Raw genomic sequence first — 21,059 nt, 5'->3', positions numbered from 1 at the left:
TCACAGGAAGACTTGGAGGGAGGTGTGTTGCTCAGCTACTACAGGATCTGGCCAGCACAGAAAACATTCCCATGAACTCTCCCACAGGCTCATCATTCCTCTCAGGACCAGCAGTCTTCCCATCAAAGAGAGGCCCAGAGTTCCTGGCTGTTTACATCATTTTATACCAGTTACATATTTAGGTACATGCTTAGAATCTAGGTCTGAAGGCCACCAGGCCAATTGCAGAGCCTAAAGAAAAATATTCATACTATGTTCGACCGTTCTGTTTTTAGTACAGTGTGTGTTTATGGGGGAACTTGATCTATTTGCTGCAGAGCAATACTGGATGTGGGTCTAGCTACTAGACCGCTGTCTCCCAACCAAAAAGATGTTTAAAAACAGTATTTATTGAGCTCTAACTAAATGCTGCTTCCTGTGCTTTAAGCTCCGTATGTATATTACCTTATCTAATCCTGACCACAATCCCATGGAAGTAGATATTATAACTATCTCTATTTTAAATATGGGGAAGAGCTGGTAATTTGCCCAAGGTCACACAACTGATTACTGTGATGGTCTGACTCCATGGCCAAAGCTCTTAGCCATTCCCCATTTCTCACTGGTAACCAAGAGGGGAGGGAGAGAGGCTGGTGTGTATTGTGTGGTGGAAGAATGGACAATGGAGGACCATAACCTAGAGGTTGGAGTCTGGAAAGATCATGGATGTTTCTGATACAGAAAAATTTGGGGGAAAACTTTTTTTTTAAGGCTATTTGTCAATAAGAAAGTTTGGCTATAATTATAACCATACTGCAATGGCACTGGGCTAATTTGGAAAATTTTCAAGCCCAAAAGATTTTCAGACCCATGTGTTTTACACCACTTTAGAAGATTTTACATGTTAGAGTCTAATATGATATATTAGCTTTCTAATCCCCAAAATGTCTATTGGATGTTAACCAGAGGGATGGAGTGTGAAAACTGCTTCTTGAGTTTTTACTTCAATTATTTTTTTATACATGGAGAGATTAGGATTTGGCTCATTCAGGATGAAAACATGTTTAAAAGTCTGATTGTTCTTAAAGGAAAGTCTGAGACAGAAGCCAACAAGGAGGCTTGTCAAAACAAACACATCTTGGTGGATAGAGAAAGGCTACACCCAACAGCGTAATAATAAGAGGTAGCTACCATTTGCTGAGCACTACTATGCATCAGACATGTAGTACCTGATCAGTGCTTTAAGAATAGTCTCATCTAATTCCATGAAATAAGTAGTGTTATTAAAAGGAAGGGTTTGAGTGAATAAGTAATTGGGCAAAGGCAGAGTCAGGATTCTCACCTAGGTCATTGAACTCTGAGGCTACTGGGCTTAACCAAAATGCTTCACAACATGGAACTCAGGGTGGCTGGAGCCAGGAATCCTGTTACATGCTTCTTGCCCCCAGCAACTAGGGCACTCAAGGATCAATCTGTGGCCTATTACTGGCAGGGCTACTGAAAGATGAAACAGAGGGCCGGAGACCATGGGATACCAGGACACAGGCTTTATTGGCGATCACCCTGCCGGCCGCCTTCCAGAAGGGGAAAGGGAAGAGAGAGAGAGAGGGAGAGAGAGATTGAGAGAGAGCTTGCGGGGTGAGAGTGCCTTTTAAGGGGAGGAAAAGAGGGGACGGGGCTTAGGGCACTCAGGCCACGCTGATTGGTGGTTTCATGTAAGGCACATGATTAGGCACCTAGGGATTTAGGAATTGGGGGCTTAGGGTATATGGCAGGTGCTGATTGGTGGTTCAATGTACAGTCCATATAAGGTGTTCAGGAATGTCCGGCTGCAGGTGGAGTTTACATCATACTCCGTCCATCAGTTGGGGGAAGGGAGGATCTATCAGCTACAATATGTTCTCTCAAAAAGCAGAGTTATACAGATGAGTGACTAGCAGGAGATGATAGGGTTGGGGAAAGAAAGTAGGAATCCAGCAGGTAAAACATTGTGTCTACCTTCGTCCTCCTGAAAGCAGGAGATAAATCTCCCATGTGAAAGGTTACCTCCCTGCACCAGAAGGGGAAGGACATTCTAATCACCCGAGACAAGGAATTTGGGGCTGAGAAATTTGTGCAAACCAACCCTTATCGTCCTAGTCACCTCTTTAACATTTACTATGCCTAGCCCAAACCCCTAGGTCTGGTCAATTCCTCACAAGTTTATTGTCCAAAAGGTATAAAAGCTCCCTGCTCTGGTCATTTCTTCAGGTCATTATTCTCTTATCAAGGCTACCACGTACATAACAAAAATTAATACAATTTGTGTGTTTTTCTCCTGTTTTAAAAAAATGTGTCTAAGAAGCAGAACTAAACAGCCCGTTTTATTTAGGAAAACAACAAAAACACCCGTACCCAGGTCAGATGACCTTCTTGGAGAGGCTGGCCCCATACAGTATATTACTTTTCTGAACCGGCTCCTTGAAGCAGCATAGAGGTTCAGGGCAGACTGGTTGGGGCTGCTCAGGTTGCCTGGCTACCAAGGTTTTCTGCTTTCCTCTGAGGGTTAATCCAGCAACATGGCTGCCTACTAAGAAATACCTCAGGAATTTCTGTTGTTTTGTTGTTGTTACTGTTTGGAGTGGTGAGGGGGTGTTTAAAAAAAAAAAAAAGGCAGGCATGAGCAAATAATTTTAAGAATATATTCTGAGCTACCTAAAACAATAATAATTCAGGAGCAGGGCCCTAGAAACTGTTTCATTCCAATTTTTAACTCCTGGTTGAGCATACAGAGCATCCTTGTTCCTCTCCCAGAACGTTCCTATAGAGAAGTGACCTGGAAATGGAGAGTTGCAGCCTGTTTCCTGGCACAGGGATGGGAGCTGCTGGTCATAGGACTCAAGATCTGTCCATAGTTTCACATTCAACAAACCCTTATTGAACACATTATATGCGAGGCCCTGGGCTGCTAGGTTCAATTCCTGATCAGGGCACATGCCCAGTGTGCCGTCTCAGTTCCCAGTGGGGTGTGTGCTGGGAAGCAGCTAATCAATGATTCTGATCATTGATGTTTCTATCTCTTCCTCTCCCTCTCTGAAATCAATAAAAAATATATTTTTAAAAGAAGTGAAATTATCCTTCAAATCTATTTTAAGCTGTTTTATTTATAGAAGAAATAAAGTGTGAGCCAGAAAGCTTTATCGATTATATTTCATCCCTCATTCTTTGTCACAGTCACAAGTCTTCCCACTGGTTTGCTCCCCGCTTTAAATATTCTCACCATTAGCAGTGACTTCCAGGGAGAAGGTTTTACAATATGCCTTAAAGTATTCAGGGCAACCTCACACTGAACTGTGAAGGCAGATTACCCGGAGGGAGTACCACTGATGCAGAAATATTACTGTACTTTTCTCAACTATATATAGATTTTCAAAGGTGCCTTTTTGTACATCTTTGAAAGACATAAATGCTTTAGCTGCTTCTTTAGAGTACAATTCTGCCTAGGGTGTTTAGTAAGCAACTGATATAGGCAGATCAGGTTGCATTAGGGAAAAGGAGGCATTTGTTAAGTGGGGCCTGATGCTGGAAGTAGAAAGCGTATAATTATTTTTTCCATAACTTGTGTCAGTGTGTTGTGGAAAGGGAGGAAACATCCACAATACAGTAGAGGAGGAAGGACTTTGGAGATGGTATTTGGTTTGTAAACTGCTTCCTTATGTACAAGCTTTTAACCTGGGACAAGTTGATTATCAATTTACTTATCTGTAAAATGGAAGTTTCTCGTGGAATATTAAAATAAAGCTGGTGTCCTATGGTATATGTTCAAGATATATTAGTTTTGTTCCCTCTCCTTAAGCTCATCCTCCACCCCACCCCCACGCCTGGTTCAGAAATTTCTAGTAGACTGCCCAGGTGATGAAAACTGGCCAGTTCAGCCCAAGTCCGACCTGCTTATCAACCAGCCAGTGCTTTTCCTTTTCTCTCTGTTGATTTGAGTCAACTTACTAATCAGCATTCATCTTGTGCTTCTCCTTCTCCAGGAAGCTTTTTGTGAATAGCCCACGCCAGAGACCTTTTCCATTCCCAATGCAATGTCTTGTCACACTCGCAATTGATCTCATGCAACTTACGCTCTACCTGGTCTATGTGGTCAGCTCTGTGTCCACGTACATGTCTTCACTTCTCCACACAATTCCTTGATGACAGGGACTGAGTTTTACTTATTTTCACATACCCACATATATCAGCCTGGCACGTGGTAAGTGCTTAGAGAGTATTTGTTGAATAATAGCAGTCAGTCAAAAACAAACCATCCACTGGGGATATGTTTCCCAACAATGTGAATATGCTTAATGCTTCTGAACTGTACACTTAAAAATGATTAAGATGGTAAATTTAATGTTATATATTTTACCATAGTAAAAAAAAAAAGTTTCAGCTTAAAAACGAGCTATTCCCGTGAACAATACATTTTTGTGCTTGAAAAACAAACACCCACATTAGTGAAATTTAAATTTGAAAAGGACAATCGTGATTTTCCAGATGATGACTTTGAGGCATGAAAGTGAAGCAGAGTTTCTCAACCTCGGCACTAGTACCTTTGGGGGCAGATATTTCTTTGTCACGGAGGGCTGTCCAGTGCATTGTAGGATGTTCAGCAGCATTCCTGCCTCTACCTACTAGATTCCAGCAGGGACAGCCAGAGTGTCTCCAGACATTGCCAACTGTCCCCTAGGGGTGGCAGAAAGATGCAGAATTGCCCCTGGACGCGAACCCCTGAGGTAGACAAAGCCTTTCACGGTTGGCGCCGGGTTCCCCAACCAGACAGGGAGACGCTAGAGGCCAGATGGAAATCTTTAATGGACATATTTGAGGGCCCAGCACTCTTAGCCCCGCAGGCCAGGATGCCTGTCTTTCAGTGGTTGGTGGGTAGTGGCTGGCTCCCTCTATTTTGTTAAAAGTCCATGTGTGAACAAGTGCTTCCCAATTACCTTTTAAAGCAAGCATGTACAGAGTGGGTGTACAATAAATACTGCTTGAGATGTAATTACATGTTGGCTGCCCACCTGAGGCATCTAAAAATTATACCTAGACAAACAGACAAATGACTCAGAGGATACTTCATGGTCCTGGCTCCGCAGTGCTATTTTGGAGCCAAACCTCAGATTCTTCTAGGGATGGTCTCTATTCCCACTGCTATAAATCCTAGCATTTCGTAGAATATAAAGTGTTCCCACACAAATGTGATCTTTGATCCCCACAACAACCATGTGAGGTAGGCAGGGCAGAAACAATTTTTCCCACTCAGCAGATAAAGGAAAAAGTCAGGTCACATGGCATATGAGTGGCAAAGCAAGGATTCAATGGCTTCTCTGACTCTAAGCCTAGTGTCCTTTTCACTTTTCAGTAAGAAATTTTAGATAGCAGAGTCCTGCAGCACATTCCACATCTGTGTTCTGTGGTAGATGGCAACTCCTAGAGCAAATGTCAGAGTCTTGACCTGCTCTCACCAGGGTGAGAGGCATGGTGAGCTTCCAGGCCTGCTGTCATGATCAAAGGCCGGCTTCAACCTACTAGACCCTGCTTCCACACTGCTCCCCGAGTCCTGAAAGTCCTCAGATCCTCCCAGCCACTTTAAAGGGAGAAGCGCAAAGAAGGTTCGCCTCAGCTTTCTCTGGACGTTGTGAAAATGGACGGAACCTCCAAACCCTAGGAGGAGCTCTGGTTAGATTTCACGATTAGCATGAATTTGAAAGGAAGGCCAAAGCCTTTTGGATCTGAGGGTCTGTTGGGCATTAGAAGTCTGTAATTCCATGTCCCAGGAAATTATTTCATGGCTATAGCATTCCAGTGTGGACAGGCCTGGATGTGAGTAAAGCCTTTGATAGGAGTCACAGGTGGAGAAGTTAGGGGTTCTTCATAGCCAATGTAGACTTTCTCAATTCCAGCAATGTTTCTAGTGAAGACTTGCCCACTGATACAAATTGGCCCCCTTTTGATGGAGTGGTTTGCTTGGTTTTTCTTTCCCAGAACAAGCCAAAACGGGCCTCATTGTCTAGGCATCCTAGGACTCATTTCTCATTAAAGATCTGTGTGATAAGATGATTATTTTATTAATTGGGGTGGATGAAAAAGGGGGTTAAAACCTGATCTCCAGTACCTTGGCTATACCAAATGGGTGGCCATCTCATTCTTGAATGGTTTTGTAGACACTGAGTCAAAGTGTAAAACAATGGAGAAAAAAAAATCCCATCTTAATAAACTTTCTTCCCACCTTTCATCAAGCAAGTTTCAGAGTCTAGGTGGAAGCCCTTTCCCAGTTTTCCTTTTTCAAAGCCACTCCAGAAAAATCTCCTTTAGACAGTGTCCAAGCTTAAAAGCCCTGCAGCTAAAGTGTGTGTTGTGCAATTTCTATAGGAGAGGCAACATGGGATAGTTGAGGAGATCCTGGGCCAGGAGTCCAAGGCCTTGGCCTCTCACCCAGGCTTTGCTACATATGCAGTATTTGACTTAGATGAAGTCTCCTCACCTCTCTGAACCTCAGTCTTTGAAAAGGAAGATAAGAATAATAGTACCTGACCTATGCACCTAAGAAAATAGTTATGAGAGTCAAGTAAGGTAATGGATGTGAATGTTTTGTAAATCACCACTAAAGGTGGTATTGCAATAGAAGAAAGGAATCTGATCTGTGTTCCAATTTTGGGGGGTTTTGTTGTTGTTAATTCTAACCCTAGGATATTTTTCCATTGGATTTTAGAGAGAATGGAAGGGAAGGGGAGAGACAGAAAGAAATATTGATGTGAAAGAGACACATCAATTGGTTGCCTCCCACACACTCCCTGAACAGGACCGGGGATCTAGCTAGCAACTGAGGTATGTGCCCTTGACCAGAATCGAACCCAGGGTCCTTCAGTCTGCAGGCTGATGCTCTATCCACTGAGCCAAACCGGCTAGAGCATGTGTTCCATTTTTTAAATAAGCATTTCCTGTGAACCATTCTCATTGCCTATAGAGTGGAACACACAAAACTATTTTCAGGAAAAAGCTTGAAGCTGGAACAGATTTAGGTTCTAATCCAGTTGTTACTAACTCACTCTATGATGTAGGCAAATAACTACCCGAGTCTGTTTCTTCATCCATAAAATAGGGGTAATAATATCTTCCTCATTTTCCACATTTGGAAAATGGGAATATAGTTGCTCTATTTTCTTCTCCTACAAATTGGAGATAGTAGTAATAGCCAGTCTATTCTGCTCAGAAGTGAAATAACTGTGTTGCTTTACTCATTTGCCTGCAATATACACTTGACATATTTCATGAGATTTGGAGGTTCCAAAGGAACAGGTATATTAAATTGCTCTGTGAGATAAGTTCTAGATTGATGTCAGACATCTTTCATTTGGTAAATATTTGTGGAGTGTCTACTAAGTGACACTTCACAGGTGAGGGGAAGCAATATAGTTCCTTTTCTCATGGAGCTTACAGTCTAGTGGGGGAGATAAATATTAATCAAGGTATTACACTAAAAATTGATATAGTAGGCATTACTCTTGAGTAAAAGTAATATGAATATTCTTTCAGCTCCAGAACATAGCTGTGCTGTGAATGACATTCCTCCCCTTGCAGAAGCTCCAGAGGCCGCTAATGTGGAGGAAATGTTAACTGATTCTGGTTTTGTAGGTAGCGGCTTCATAGAATCTGGGAGAGGCATTATTTTCCTTTCTGTTCCTTAGAATAAATTAAAAAATTGTAAGCATTTATCATTGTAATTTTAATTTGGTCAAATTAATATTGTTGGAGGGAGGAGAGAGCCCAATTTGTATAAAATGAAGATTCTTGTCTCAATGCTAACCTCTCACCATCATTCCAGCAACTCCATGGAAAGACATGTTTGTTACCCAAGAATGCTGTAAGAGGAGGCAAGCAGTGGTCACCCCCTGCAATGGGCTGTTGGTATTGCACATCCCACCTTCCAGCGGCTCCCTCCACAGGGGACGAGGGAAGGAGCACACACTCTAGAAATGTCAGTGCAAACCAGAGAACAGAAGTGCTTCTGATTCCCATTGCAAAATTTGTTTTCCAAGAATCCTTAGTAGAACATTAACATTCTTTATTCTTGAGAAGATGGGCTCTTTTCAATAACATCCATTCCCACTTCCTCCTTGCGTCAGCCATTCCTGGCTCTAGGAAATGCCTAGTTGTTCCCTAACCTCCCTTTCAGCACTTTCAAGACCAAAGTCAAACCTGGTTTTTCTCTTGTAATGATTGCTTTTTTTAACCTCTTGAGCTAGTTTTTTAACCCTAGTTGTATTGCTCTCTTCTTGGCTGGCTTTGAAATGACCTACAGATCACTCTTCTGATAAATACCTGCTAAGCAAGGAATTTACTATCATCTTTCAGCGCTTGTTCTCAGTTCCCAGCAGCATATTTAATTCTGCATTTGATGGGTCACTTGACAGGGTGACCGAGTCTTGAGTCCCGGGATACTAGTGCCTTTTAGTCTCCATTAGCCCAACATTCATGCAAAGCACAAATGCGGACTGTTTAGACACCTCTCCCCTCCCCACCACCACCATTACTCATTTCATGCTGCAATTTTTTAGTTTGTAAAGGAGCAGCTTATTTTGCATCCTAGAGGAATAGGACACTATTGTTTTTAGAATGTAAATCTTCTCTTCTCTTTCCCTTTGGCTGAAATAACTGGATGTATGACCTGGGATTAAAAATTGAATTTTGGTTTAGAAGTGAGATTCAGGACTGGATTGAGATTGAGTTATGGCTGAGGTCTGAAAGACTGTTTTTGAAAGCTGAGCATAAAATTCTATACTCTGCATCTGGTTCAGCTAAGCACTGGTTCCACATCACTAGAAGGATATGGTGGGAATCTGAGATGTCCTCAGAACACTGTCAGATCCAACTGGCCTCATAATTACTCTGCATTTCTACCTGGATCCACTTAGCTTCTGCTTCCTCCTTCAGGCTTTCAGTGGTGCAGCTGGGGTGGGGTTCAAAGGTAGCTTTCAAAGCATCGGTTCAATAGACCCTGATCCCATCTTAAATCGTAAGAAGTAGACAAAAGGAAGTTTAGGAAGGAGCATGTAGTTGCTTCCTCCACACTCCTACTCCTCCTCTGTCCAATATACACATTCAGTCCTTGCTGCTGGCCTCACCTCTCTGGAGAAGCCCAGCCTCTTGGGGACAACAGAAGTGGATTAATGGGAAAAGTGCTGGGTTAAGCATCGGAGACTGACTGCTACATCCAGTTTTACTTGTCAGTAGCTGTGGAATTTGGAGAAAACCACTTAACCCCTCTTAGTTTCTTAGTTTGTAAAAATAGAGAAATACCTAGGTCCTGGGCAGGTAACTCAGTTGGTTAGAGCATCTTCCCAATAAGCCAAGGTTTTGGGTTCAATCCCCGATCGGGGCGCATACAAGAAGCAACCAATGAATGCATAAATGAGTAGAACAACAAACCAATCTTTCTCTCTTTCTCTCTCTCCCCCTTCTTCTCTCTCTCTCTCAAATCAATAAATTAAAAAATATATATTTAAACAACAAAATCTTGCTCACTTTATAAATAAATAAAATAAATAAAATTTCTTCCTCTTCCTGAATTTCATAATGTTGTTGTGAGGGTCACATGAAACAGTGGAGGAGAACGACCTTTGGAAGAATATAGTGCTGAGGCTCTCTGCTGATTGCACGCCTATAAACCACTTCCAAATGACTAGGACTGTTTTTATAGGGTTTATTTCTATTTCTCACCAAGGGTGGAGCTGTCATGTTTAGGGTAGAGGCTAGCCTCCAGGAGTGCTATCCATGCTCATGGGTCTAGAAAACCCCCAGTCATGGGGTGTGACCACACTCTGTCTCTTTGGCTCACTTTTTTTTTAAATATATATTTTATTGATTTTTTACAGAGAGGAAGGGAGAGGGATAGAGAGTTAGAAACAACGATCAGCTGCCTCCTGCACACCTCCCACTGGGGATGTGCCCACAACCAAGGTATGTGCCCTTGACCGGAATCGAACCTGGGACCTTTCAGTCCGCAGGCCGACGCTCTATCCACTGAGCCAAACCGGTTTCGGCACTTTTTTTTTTTTTTTTTAATTTTCACCCAAGGAGTGAGGATATTTTTTCCATTGATAATTAAAGAAAGTGAAAGGGAGAGGGGAGGAGAGCAGAGAGAAAGAGAGAGGAGAGGGAGAGAGAGAAACATCAATGTGAGAGAGGTACATCTATTGGTTGCCTCCCACACGTGCCCCAACCTGGGACAGGGAATGAACCTAAAACCCAGGTATGTACCCTTGACCAGGAATCGAACTCGAGACCCTCTGGTGCACAGGCCCACGATCTAAGCTCTAACCACTGAGACACGTGGTCCAGGGTCCTTTGTCTCACTTTTGGAGCTAACTGACAGCTGGTCTCTGAGACAGCCCACTTTCCCAGCTCTGCCTTTTCCAGCCTTGGGTAGATCATGTGCAGCCCAGTGAGAGGGTCCTGAAGTTCAATACTTGCACTAGCACTTGTTACTGTGTGGACTTGGGCATTGGACTTGGTTTCCCCGAGAGTCAGTTTCCTTCTCTGTAACATGGGAGAAATGATATCTGACTCCATAGGTTTATCCTAAGGACTAAAAAAAAAGAAGACATGTAGAGTACCTGACCACGTTCCTGGTCTCTAAGTGCCTGTTGTCTGCTCCTCCTCCTCTGCTTCTAAGAAGAATTATTGCTAGACACATCTCCCTGAAGGTGTTTCACACAACCCAACCGTCAGTATTTTAGAATCAGCTCACAGGTGAGGTCACCCTGCAAATGCTGGTCCTGCCACCTGTGCTGATGCTCCCGTCTCCCTGTTACCTTTGGTGCCCCATGCAGGGAACATCATTGGCTCTGGAATCTTCGTCTCGCCCAAGGGTGTGCTGGAGAATGCGGGCTCCGTGGGCCTCGCTCTTATCATCTGGATCGTGACGGGTCTTATTACAGCTGTGGGAGCCCTTTGCTATGCTGAGCTCGGGGTCACCATCCCCAAATCTGGAGGTGACTACTCCTACGTCAAGGACATCTTTGGAGGACTGGCTGGGTAAGAGGCTCTGTGGAGACCTAAGTGGTCTAGGAAGCCAAGGCCAGGGGTTTCCAGTGTGCTGAGGAGAGCTAGAGAATGGGATTCCTCTTTTGCCTCCATGCTTGCTAGTGAAGCCTTGTGTTCCCTTGATGCCCCTGAGAGTGACAGAGGAACCAGATTCTAGTTTTAATCGGCTGATCTTAGTGGGCAAGAGTTTATGAGTGAGAGCAAATATGATAACTCTGACTGGAGATTTCAAGGAAAATCACTTCATAAAACAAAGCTCTTTTATCTTGACAAATGAGAGTGCCCACCTAAGAGACAGAGGTACTCTCTTCGCACATTACCTAGGATAATGGCCTCCTTCCAAGCCAGGCTCTGATCTTGAATTTCCTCAGCTTCTGCATCCCTGCTACCGAAGAACTCAACCCTCACCTGATGAGCCCAAGGATGCGGAGGACACTTCCCCCGCAGCACCTGCTCAGTGCCTCCCCTGGCAGTTGCATGTCCTGGCTTTTAAAATTCTGAGGTTGCAAATTTTATTTTCCACCATTGGATGCTGGGGGCCAAAATGGTAAAGAAGAGATAATGAAAGAAGAGGGAAGTGTTAAGTAAAGCCAAGATGTGTGTTAGCACTAGTTAAAACGTAACTTCTCATCATTAAACCACTAGAGGCCTGGTACATGAAATTCATACACTTGGGGGGTCCCTCAGCCCAGCCTGTGCCCTCATAGTCCAGGAGCCCTTGGGGGATGTCTGACTGACAGCGGCCTAAGCCGTCAGTCGGACATCCTTAGCGCTGCCATGGAGGCAGGAGAGGCTCCCGCCACTGCCACTGTGCTCGCCATTGCAGAGGGCTGGGTGTACTATTTCAGGGGCGGGCGGGGGAGGGGGGGACACTGGGCTCCTCAGCATCTTGAAAACAAAAGGGAAATGCATCTCTTTAGCCTACCTGCCTCTCTTCTAATGCTGCCCTGTGACTTGCCCAGGCTTTCCCTGATGACTTCTGAATACCTGCCATGCCTTTGGTGGGGGTGGAGGTCTCCATTGCTGTCTTGGGTCAAATCTTGTCCTGTTCCCCCTTCAGGTTCCTGAGGCTATGGATTGCTGTGCTGGTGATTTACCCCACCAACCAAGCTGTCATCGCCCTCACCTTCTCTAACTACGTGCTACAGCCGCTCTTCCCCACCTGCTTTCCCCCAGAGTTTGGCCTCCGACTCCTGGCTGCCATCTGCCTATGTAAGTGCCATCTGGGCCATGCTCTCGGGGTGGTCTCTTTTAGCCTTCCTGGTGGTCTCCATACTTGCTTCTTCCTCTCCCTCTTTTTTTTCTTCCCTTTTTTATCTGCCCCCCATTACTCCCTCCTCCCATTTCCTACATGTGTGCTTTGGATTAATGAATTTTGCATACAATTACCTGATGTTAAAAAAAAGAAGATATTTAAGTAGCTGCTCATAGGCATAGTAATTTTCATTGGCAGGGCTGTTTATACAAAGCACTTTCACTTATATGATCTGATAGGAGCAAATGACAAGTCCAGGAGCTAAACTGGGCAGTATTATAATTTTCCTAGTACCGATAAGGAAATGGAGCCAAGAAGTGACTCACCCAAATGGCAGGTCCTGAGTAGAGCCCTGGTCTCCTGATTCCTTCTCTTTCTAGTACACACATTGTGTCCTGGAGGCTTCTGCTGATTGTAGGGAGATTTTTCTGGCATTGTCCACCTCTACCTCAACCCGCCAGCTCATATCTTTTTTTTTTTTAATTGATTTCAGAGAGGAAGGGAGAGGGAGAGAGAGAGAAATATTAATGATGAGAGAGAAAATATTAATGATGAGAGAGAATCACTGATGGGCTGCCTCCTGCACACTCCCACACTGGGGATCGAGCCCACAACCTGGGCACGTGCCCTGACAGGGAATGAACCGTGACCTCCTGGTTCATAGGTCGATGCTCAACCACTGAGCCGTGCCAGCCGGGACCCACTCACATCTTAAAACTCTTTGGAAGGAGAGTTTAGATGTGTGAGTTGGGGCAAAATAAATTAATTTTGGTCCCTTGATAAATTTTATATCTAACTGGGAAGAAAAGTTATATAGACAGATTCTGTGGTTAGGATTCAAGTACAGTAAAAGTTCAAAGAAGGGGAAATATTTCTGTGAGCTGGAATAGGTTAGAGAGGCTTTATAGAGAAGTTCTGCAACTTATATTTCTAGGAAGATTCAACATTTAACCTCTGATATCAGAAATCTCCGAGCCAGGCTGCTGGAGACTGCATCTCTCTACCACTTTCTAACTGCTATGAGTGCTTGGCAAAGTAACCTGCCTCACCCTACACAGGAGGGTGTGGTTGCAAGGATTGCATGAGACACTTGGGCACCTTGTAGCCCAACCATTAGTCAATGAAGGTGGTCAGTGAGGGTAGTCACTTGGTGGTTGCTTGCTAGCTAGATCTAGAGATAGAGAAGGTGGGGGAGGGGGAAGAGGATGTGGGAATGCAGGAAGAGTTGCTATTTCTGCCACCAGACAGGCTAATGGGGATTAGAAGGGGGACCACATGAGTGCTGGCCACTGCTATTTCAGTGTCTCGTGCACACAGACACGGCTTCCTTTTTCTGCTGATGCTGCTAGTGTCTGAGACAAGAACCACCCTTACATTCCAACTAGAAATCAAGAATCTTGAGGCTGTTCAGTCCGTCCCTTAGGAGAGAGATCAGGCCACAGGGGGTAGTTCTCTGGGCAGCTGGACGCTACAGCTCCCTTTGCATTCCCCAAACCCACCCAAGGGTAGGTGACATCTTAGGCAAAACCTTCTGATCTGCTATAGCTTAGCGGATCCCCTCAGGCCAGAGAGGTACAAACCCTCCCAAGAGATAAAAATTGCTCCTGCCTGTAGCCCCGTTCCAGAAAGACAGGTTGTACACAGTCCCTTTGGCAGCCCACACCTCCCCTGGACACTGCCAGAACCAAACTAGGAGGAATTTGGAAACTCTAATGACAAAAATTATAAGATCCTCCCCTTTCCCGATTCCTGACATCAAAGGTTCAAGAAAGCTTATCTGGCCGGTCCTCTGCCTTCTACGTAGAACTGCAAAGACATTCTGACCAACTTACCAGTGGTCAGTCTTGCCCTCCAGAGATAGGAATTTTCCAATGTCCTCGAGATATGTGTTCAAATAATTTTCCACCTGCATAAACAGACAAATGTTCTTAAACCCAAACTTATTCCTCCTTATTTCCTTGGGGGAAATGCAAAACAGCTCCTCACTTCACCTTATGTGTCCCTCCCCACCCCCCGCTTACATCCAGATGTGAAAGCCATGTGGAGTCCCCAACTCCTCTCTCCACAGGGGTGCACATGTGGACATAGCCGCACACCCATACTTCCTCACCAGACACTCCCAGATGCTTTGAGTCTGTGTGCAAAGATTTTGTTTTCTGGTTTATCAAATACTTTTTCTTTTTTTTTGTAGCCCACTTTCACTGCCCCTCAAATCCTCCCTTAAGGTATCCAGTAAAATAAATCAGAACCAGGCTGTTAGAAAGGCTTGGTGGATGCTACCTTTTATTAAATGCTGCTATCTTTATTCCAGCACCCCTCCCACCATCCTACAGCCTCACCCCATCCTCTCAGCAAGTGCCAGGCGAGTCAGCCGTGTAGAATAGGCCCAGTGTTCCTTGGCAGTAGAGCCGAGATCGGCCCAGTCCAGCTGTATTCTTAAGAGAAGCAGTAGAGAGTTTGGGGGTGGTCTGAATGTGCTGCTATAAGAAGCGCTGCTTTCTGCTGTGTCATTTTGGCATGCTGGTGTGTAATGGAGGGCATCAGGTTGAGGGAGCTGGAGGACAGGGCAGGAGCCCAGCAGGGAGAACGGTGTGGCAAAGCCCCTGGCTGGGGTTTGCTGTGTGAGGGAGGAGATGAGGTCAAATCTGGTTCCATGGAGCGTTTTTAAAATAGATCAGATGAAAAATGATGGTAGACGAACCAGATGGGGGTGGAGAGGCAGAAAGAACCTGCTGTAACTGGCTTGCCTGCTCCAAGTCTGGAGGGGGTGGGGAGGAGAGGAGCGGGAGAGAGAGAGGGAAGGAACTGCGGATTTGTATCATGCTTATGCAACTGCAGCTGCCACTTTGAGTTATTTTATGATTTAGGTCAAAGCTGATTATTCACTGCTGAGTCAGCAGAATGTTCCTAGCCACCAGCCAGTAAAAAAAGAAAGTATTTTATGTTTTAATTAAATGAAAAGCCTTTCTCCTTTCTCCAGAGCAAGCATATTAGTGAGAGGAGTTAGGAAGGGCAGGGGGTGGGGGGACAGGAGGTATTAAAACTTGGTTTTGGTGCCTTCTTTTGTAATTTGTTTGAGTTTTTTTTCTTTTTCTTTCTTTCTGTTTTACTTTTTAGTATTTCCTAAGTAAATAACTATATTCTCTAGGTAAAAGATGTTCCTCTTATCTTCACCCCTCTCCTTTGTCCAGTAGTCCTGGTAACAATGGATAGGTATCCTTACAGTTCTAAATAAAATGCATCTATCAATGTACCTATCTGGGTAAATAGACATCCATATTGATTGGTTATTTCTGCAGCTTGATCTTTTATCAGTAGCTCTTTTGGTTATTACCTGAGTTTCTGGTTATAAACAAAGTGGTCCCAGTGCCACAGAGGAGCTCCGGTGTTCTGGGCTGGGGTCCCCCATTTGAGCTTCTCGCTTCCTAACACTGGGTTTTCCTTTGGGATCTGTTTGTGTCCCCCCTCCCCCCCCTCTCCTAGGGACCAGACCACCTTTCACTCAGGCAGCTTCCTGGCCTCCTTTCTCCCTTTTGGAGCTGGAGTCATGTCCAGAACCTGAAGTAAATTTGTTTTCTTCTTGTTCAAGTCCCCCTCTTCTCCCTCAATGCCTTGTACTAACAAAGCTCCTTTTCCTTTCTCACCCTGAGGAGAACAGAGTACCCTTCATGGGTTTCACAAGTACAAATGCTTCTTATCTTGTTTTCTGTCTCTCTACTGAGATTCCTAATAGATTCGTTTTCCAGGACTTCAGATTTTTTCTTCTTAAGGACTCACTGTGTGCGTTACTTTTAGCCCTGAGTTGCTCTGCAATTCCTCTATAGAAAGGGTAGGCGACTCTCCAAGAAAGTTTCCAGGTACTTGATGCAAGAAATTGTTATAGATAAACTGTGTGTTGGTTTGCATGCCTCTTACAAATTCACCCCTTGACATCAGAGGATTCAACAGTCTTTCCTAGCGTCTAAATCCCTTAATCTCCATTCATTTTCCTTTGAGGCTTCATATTCTCGAGCCCCAAACTTCTCATCCCTGAGCGCTACACATATTGCCTCAGATGCCGGGGCAGTGCTGCCTTCTTGCCCTTCCCTCAGCCCCAGAGGGTTCTTTGGGTGTCTCATCAGCCTTGTATACATACGTATATGAATCCAGACAAATACAGAGTGAACTAGATTCGATTCCCATATATCTAAGCCCCATTTTTTCTTTTTCTTTTTCTTTTTTTTTAAATATATTTTATTGATTTTTTACAGAGAGGAAGGGAGAGGGATAGAGAGTTAGAAACATCGATGAGAGAGAAACATCGATCAGCCACCTCCTGCACAACCCCCACAGGGGATGTGCCCACAACCAAGGTACATGCCCTTGACCGGAATTGAACCTGGGACCCTTCAGTCCACAGGCCGACGCTCTATCCACTGAGCCAAACCGGTTTCAGCTAAGCCCCATTTTTTCTGTACATCTTCTAACTAGTCAACATTTAAAATATAAATCTCTTGGTTTTTCAAATCTCTTGGTTTTTACACAATGATCAATTTGACTAAAATCCCATTTTTATTATTATAATGCATTAAGATGAAAATTACTTTGTAAATGGACTTTCTAGAAGAAAAAAAGAAACTGCAAATCCATCATCTAATTATCATATTGAATTCCTACACTGAGTGGAGCTATGGCATTATTTATATAGTCTTGGGAGAAATTAAAGGCTAGTGAAGAGAGTGGTGTACAAATAGTTACAATACAATGTGATGACAAAAGCTGCTTCAAAGTTGGGAAAGAGCTCCAGCCAGTTTTGCTCAGTGGATAGAACATCGGCCCATGGACTGAAGGGTCCCAGGTTTGATTCTGGTCAAGGGCACATACCTGGGTTGCAGGCTTGATCCCCGGCCTTGGTTGGGGCGTGTATGGGAGGCAACCAATCGATAAGTCTCTCTCACATTGATGTTTTTCTCTCTGTCTTTTCCCCTCCCTTCTACTCATTCTAAAACATCAATGGAAAAATATCATTGGGTGAGGATTAACAACAAAAAACATTGGGAGAGAATCCTTAGGGAAGGCTCCCAGGTTGAGTTAAATCTTGAAAGGCAAGTAGGTAGGCTGCAGATGGGCATAAAATAGAACAGCCAGGTAGAGGGAAGGACACAGGCAAGACTTGGGGTCAAGCCCTAGCCGGTCTGACTCAGTGGATAGAGCGTTGGCCTGCAGACCAAGGTTCGATTCAGACCTAGGTTCAATTCTGGTCAAGGGCATGTACTTTGGTTGCAGGCTCCTCCCCAGCCTGGACCCTGGTCGGGGCTCATGCAGGAGGCAACCATTTGATGTGTTTCTCTCACATCAGTATTTCTCTCTGTCTTTCCCTCTCTCTTCCACTCTCTCTAAAAATCAATGGGAAAATATCCTCAGGTGAGGATTAAAAAAACAAAACCAAATCTCTTGTATTTCCTAAGTAAGAAGAGCATAAAGGTGTCTTCGAAAAAGGGGGGAAAAAAAAGACAAAAAAAGAGAGACTTGGGGTCAAGAAAGAAATGGCCTGTTGGAGAGAAGCAAGTACTTTTGAGTTGGTGGAGCCAAGGAGAGTGGCAGGAAATGAGGCTGAACAAGTGAGCAGGAAGCAAACCTTGAAGGGTCCTGTACACCATGTAGAAAAGAGCAGACTTCATTCAAGTGATGGGGAACCACTGAAGGATTTTGATCGGTAACATGATTAGGTTCACATCTGAGTGAAGAAAAGACCACGACCCTTGAAGCAGGGAGATGAGTTAGCAGACTAAGCATTTGTTTACTAGTAGGCCAGAGAGCGGTAGATTCCGGGGTAGAATCAGCTGGCCATGTTGATTGATTGATATTAAGAGGAGGGAATCTATTTTATCTACAAATCAAAATGAAATATGTTTTAACTAACTGTCTCCTGCATTTGTGATGAGCAATTACGCATTCTCTGTGTTTCTGCCTCCCACGTCCTCGCCAAAGCCCAGAGGAGCACTGAGTAAGTCTTTGGTTGGAAGTCTTCCTCAGGGTGGTTACATAAGATTGCTGCTCACAAGCCTGCTCTAGAGTAATGTAACTTAGACATGGGTTGGGACTCTCAGGAAGCTTTATATAAATGAAAATCACAATACTTTGTTCATTCAACAAATATTTATCAAAGGCCCAGGATGTGCTAGGTACTCTTCTTGGCACAGGGGATATAGCGATATACCAGAAAAATCTTCATTCTCATTGGCTGCAGCAGCAGAAAATTAAGCCTTTTCTCTTAAGTGTTTATTGAGTCCACTTGTGTGTATTCTATAGTTACTGCAGGGTACAGAATCATTCAGTCATTATCAAATATTCAAATGTCTGTTCAGCTCCAGGCACTGTGTTAGGCAGGAGAATACTTAGGCACGCTCAGTCCAATGGATGATTATGACAAGTACATAGGGAATTTCAGTTCTAAGTAAGTTCCTCTAAGAGGACAACGTTCAGGGAGCTGGATGTAACAGAAATGGGGGTTCTCTGGGGAGCTCTAGGTAGTTCTGGATAGCCACAGCATAGACTAGGAGGTAAGAACTGTAGATAGAAGTGAAGAGCCCATGGACCTCATGGGCCATGCTAGCGAGACTGAGCTTTACTCTAAGAGCAATGGGAAGGGAGTCTAGGGCTTCAAACAGAGAATTGACATTATCATATTTATATTTTAAAAGAATCAAGGATGAAGGAGTAAAGGATGGATTGGAGAGGGGAATAAGATCAAAGGCAAGGAACCTGGCTGGTGTGCTCAGTGGTTTAGCATCGATCCATGAACCAGGAAGTCACAGTTTGATTCCCAGTCAGGGCACAGGCACAGGTTTTGGGCTTAATCCCCAGTAGAAGGAGCGCAGGAGGCAGCTAATCAATGATTCTTTCTCATCATTGATGTTTCTCTCTCTCCCCTTTCCTTCCTCTCTCTGAAATCAATTTAAAAAAAATTAAAAAACATGTTTTTATTTATTTCAGAGAGGAAGGGAGAGGGAGAGAGAGATAGAAACATCGATGATGAGAGATGCATGCCCCCCACTGTCTTTGTCACCCTTTCTCTTCACCCTCTAATACTTAAAGATTCATTGCTAACACTTGAGGAAGACATCTCCTATGCTTTTGGACTCCATGCCTCTAATGGCAGAGTAAAGACCCCTTCAGTGCTATTTCACCTCCTCCCTGACCTATTCGGCCTCTGGAGTATTCCTTGTGCCTGTAGCCTGGGAATGAAGATATCTCAGTTGCCCTCATTTTACATTTCTGTAGGAGTAATTCAATAGTTGAACAACTATTGGTATAGTGCTTTTTAGTTTCTATATCGTAGTAAGCAATTACAAAGAGGTCTTCTTCCCTTGAAATCCATTGGTGTTGGACACTTCTGCCCATTAGTTGAAATCCAGTCTATTCTCAGATCAGGATTTAGCCAGTGGCTACCTGAGAAGTCGGGGCCTTCTTTTTAGTTTCAATATGCTTCAATTCTGGTCCAGATCATCTCCTCTTTCCTGGCTTCCCATGGTGTCTCTTTTGGTCTCCAGTTTTTGCTCTCAAACTGGAATTCTGTTCAAAGGGTGTACAGAGCCCAAGTCCTGGAAATTGGGGAACGAGGAGCTTATTCCTGAGAATAGGTCCACCCCTGCTTGGAAAAATAATAGAATGAGACTGAGGTGCCCTGAAATGGAGTTTTCCTGGCGTTCAGCTTTCACCAGTATGGAAACAACTTGCTGCCTTTTTAAAACCAGCCTAGAAGCTTAAATTCTCCACTGGCCTTTTGTTCCTGACTCTCAAGGATCACTCCTCTCCTCCCGCTCCCCCCCCCCCCCCCACAGGAGACAGCACCTATGGTGTATGAACTCACCCATTAATTGTGTCTGATAAACTTTTAAGGGCTAACGTGACACACCAAATTCATATCAAATGCCCAAGAACATAAAATCAGAAGACTCACAGCAGTGAAGCCTAGTGGTACTGGGAGCTTTAGGGAACAGAAGAGAAGGCAAGATTTGTTTTGAGAGATTAGCAAGCTTGAGCACAAGCTGTCCTTGGAATTGGGTTATAACTGGAGTTGACGTAAGAACCTGTAGAGAATTTTTATTAAAATTTATTTGAGTTAAACAGAAGGTGCACCTGGAAGCAAGATCTCCGAAGACTGTGATAAATGCTTCTGAGAATAACAGTTTGCTGTGTCTTTTATGCATTTAAGATTAACGAGGGAATGTAAGGAAGATTACACGAAGGTGGGAGAGAGCAAGGCACTGGTTGGATTACAGGATAGTTAAGGTTATGTGCTCATGGTTTAGAAGCAGGGGTCTGAAAGGGTGGTCAGGTATTAGAAGGAAGACTCTGAAAGGGGACATTTAAAAAGTGTGTTAACCTAGATGCACAGAAACAATGGACAGGGCTTGCTTACGGCAAAGATAAGCCTTTTACTAAAGAAGTTACATGCCTGGGGCATGACTACTTACCATGACCTGCCCAGTTAGAAATTTATGATCAGACCACCCTGTGAGGTTACTTTCCCCAGAATCCCTTTTTTCATCCACACTGTCCAGTCTTGGGAATTTTGCAGCCTGAGTTCAGGTTTATAGACCAGGTTTATAGACCATTTTACGTAAGAGACTTGAGCACCTGCAGATTTGGGTGGATGCTATCTGAGGATGAGAGTCAGACTAGCCCTCCCAAGCTCTGTGCAGACAACTCTTCCCATCCCCCTTGCTCCGAGTCTGGGAGGCATCAGCCCTGAGAATTGGGGCGTGAGATA

The 21,059-nt window shown here is 44.2% G+C and overlaps 1 protein-coding gene across 4 annotated transcripts in view; it reads left to right on the top strand.

Moving 5' to 3' along the window:
• SLC7A8 (solute carrier family 7 member 8) overlaps positions 1 to 21,059 on the top strand; it is a 54,244-nt gene that overhangs the window by 11,730 nt on the left and 21,455 nt on the right. For all 4 annotated transcript variants that reach the window (XM_054716456.1, XM_054716454.1, XM_054716455.1 and 1 more), the window contains exons 4-5: positions 10,836 to 11,040; positions 12,110 to 12,261. In XM_054716456.1, the coding sequence (XP_054572431.1) occupies positions 10,836 to 11,040; positions 12,110 to 12,261 (357 nt within the window). The remainder of the gene's footprint in view (positions 1 to 10,835; positions 11,041 to 12,109; positions 12,262 to 21,059) is intronic.

This window comes from Eptesicus fuscus, chromosome 5 (assembly GCF_027574615.1).
Source record: "Eptesicus fuscus isolate TK198812 chromosome 5, DD_ASM_mEF_20220401, whole genome shotgun sequence".
In the NCBI taxonomy this organism is placed as follows: domain Eukaryota; kingdom Metazoa; phylum Chordata; class Mammalia; order Chiroptera; family Vespertilionidae; genus Eptesicus; species Eptesicus fuscus.
This window is presented reverse-complemented; position numbering and strand designations above follow the sequence as displayed.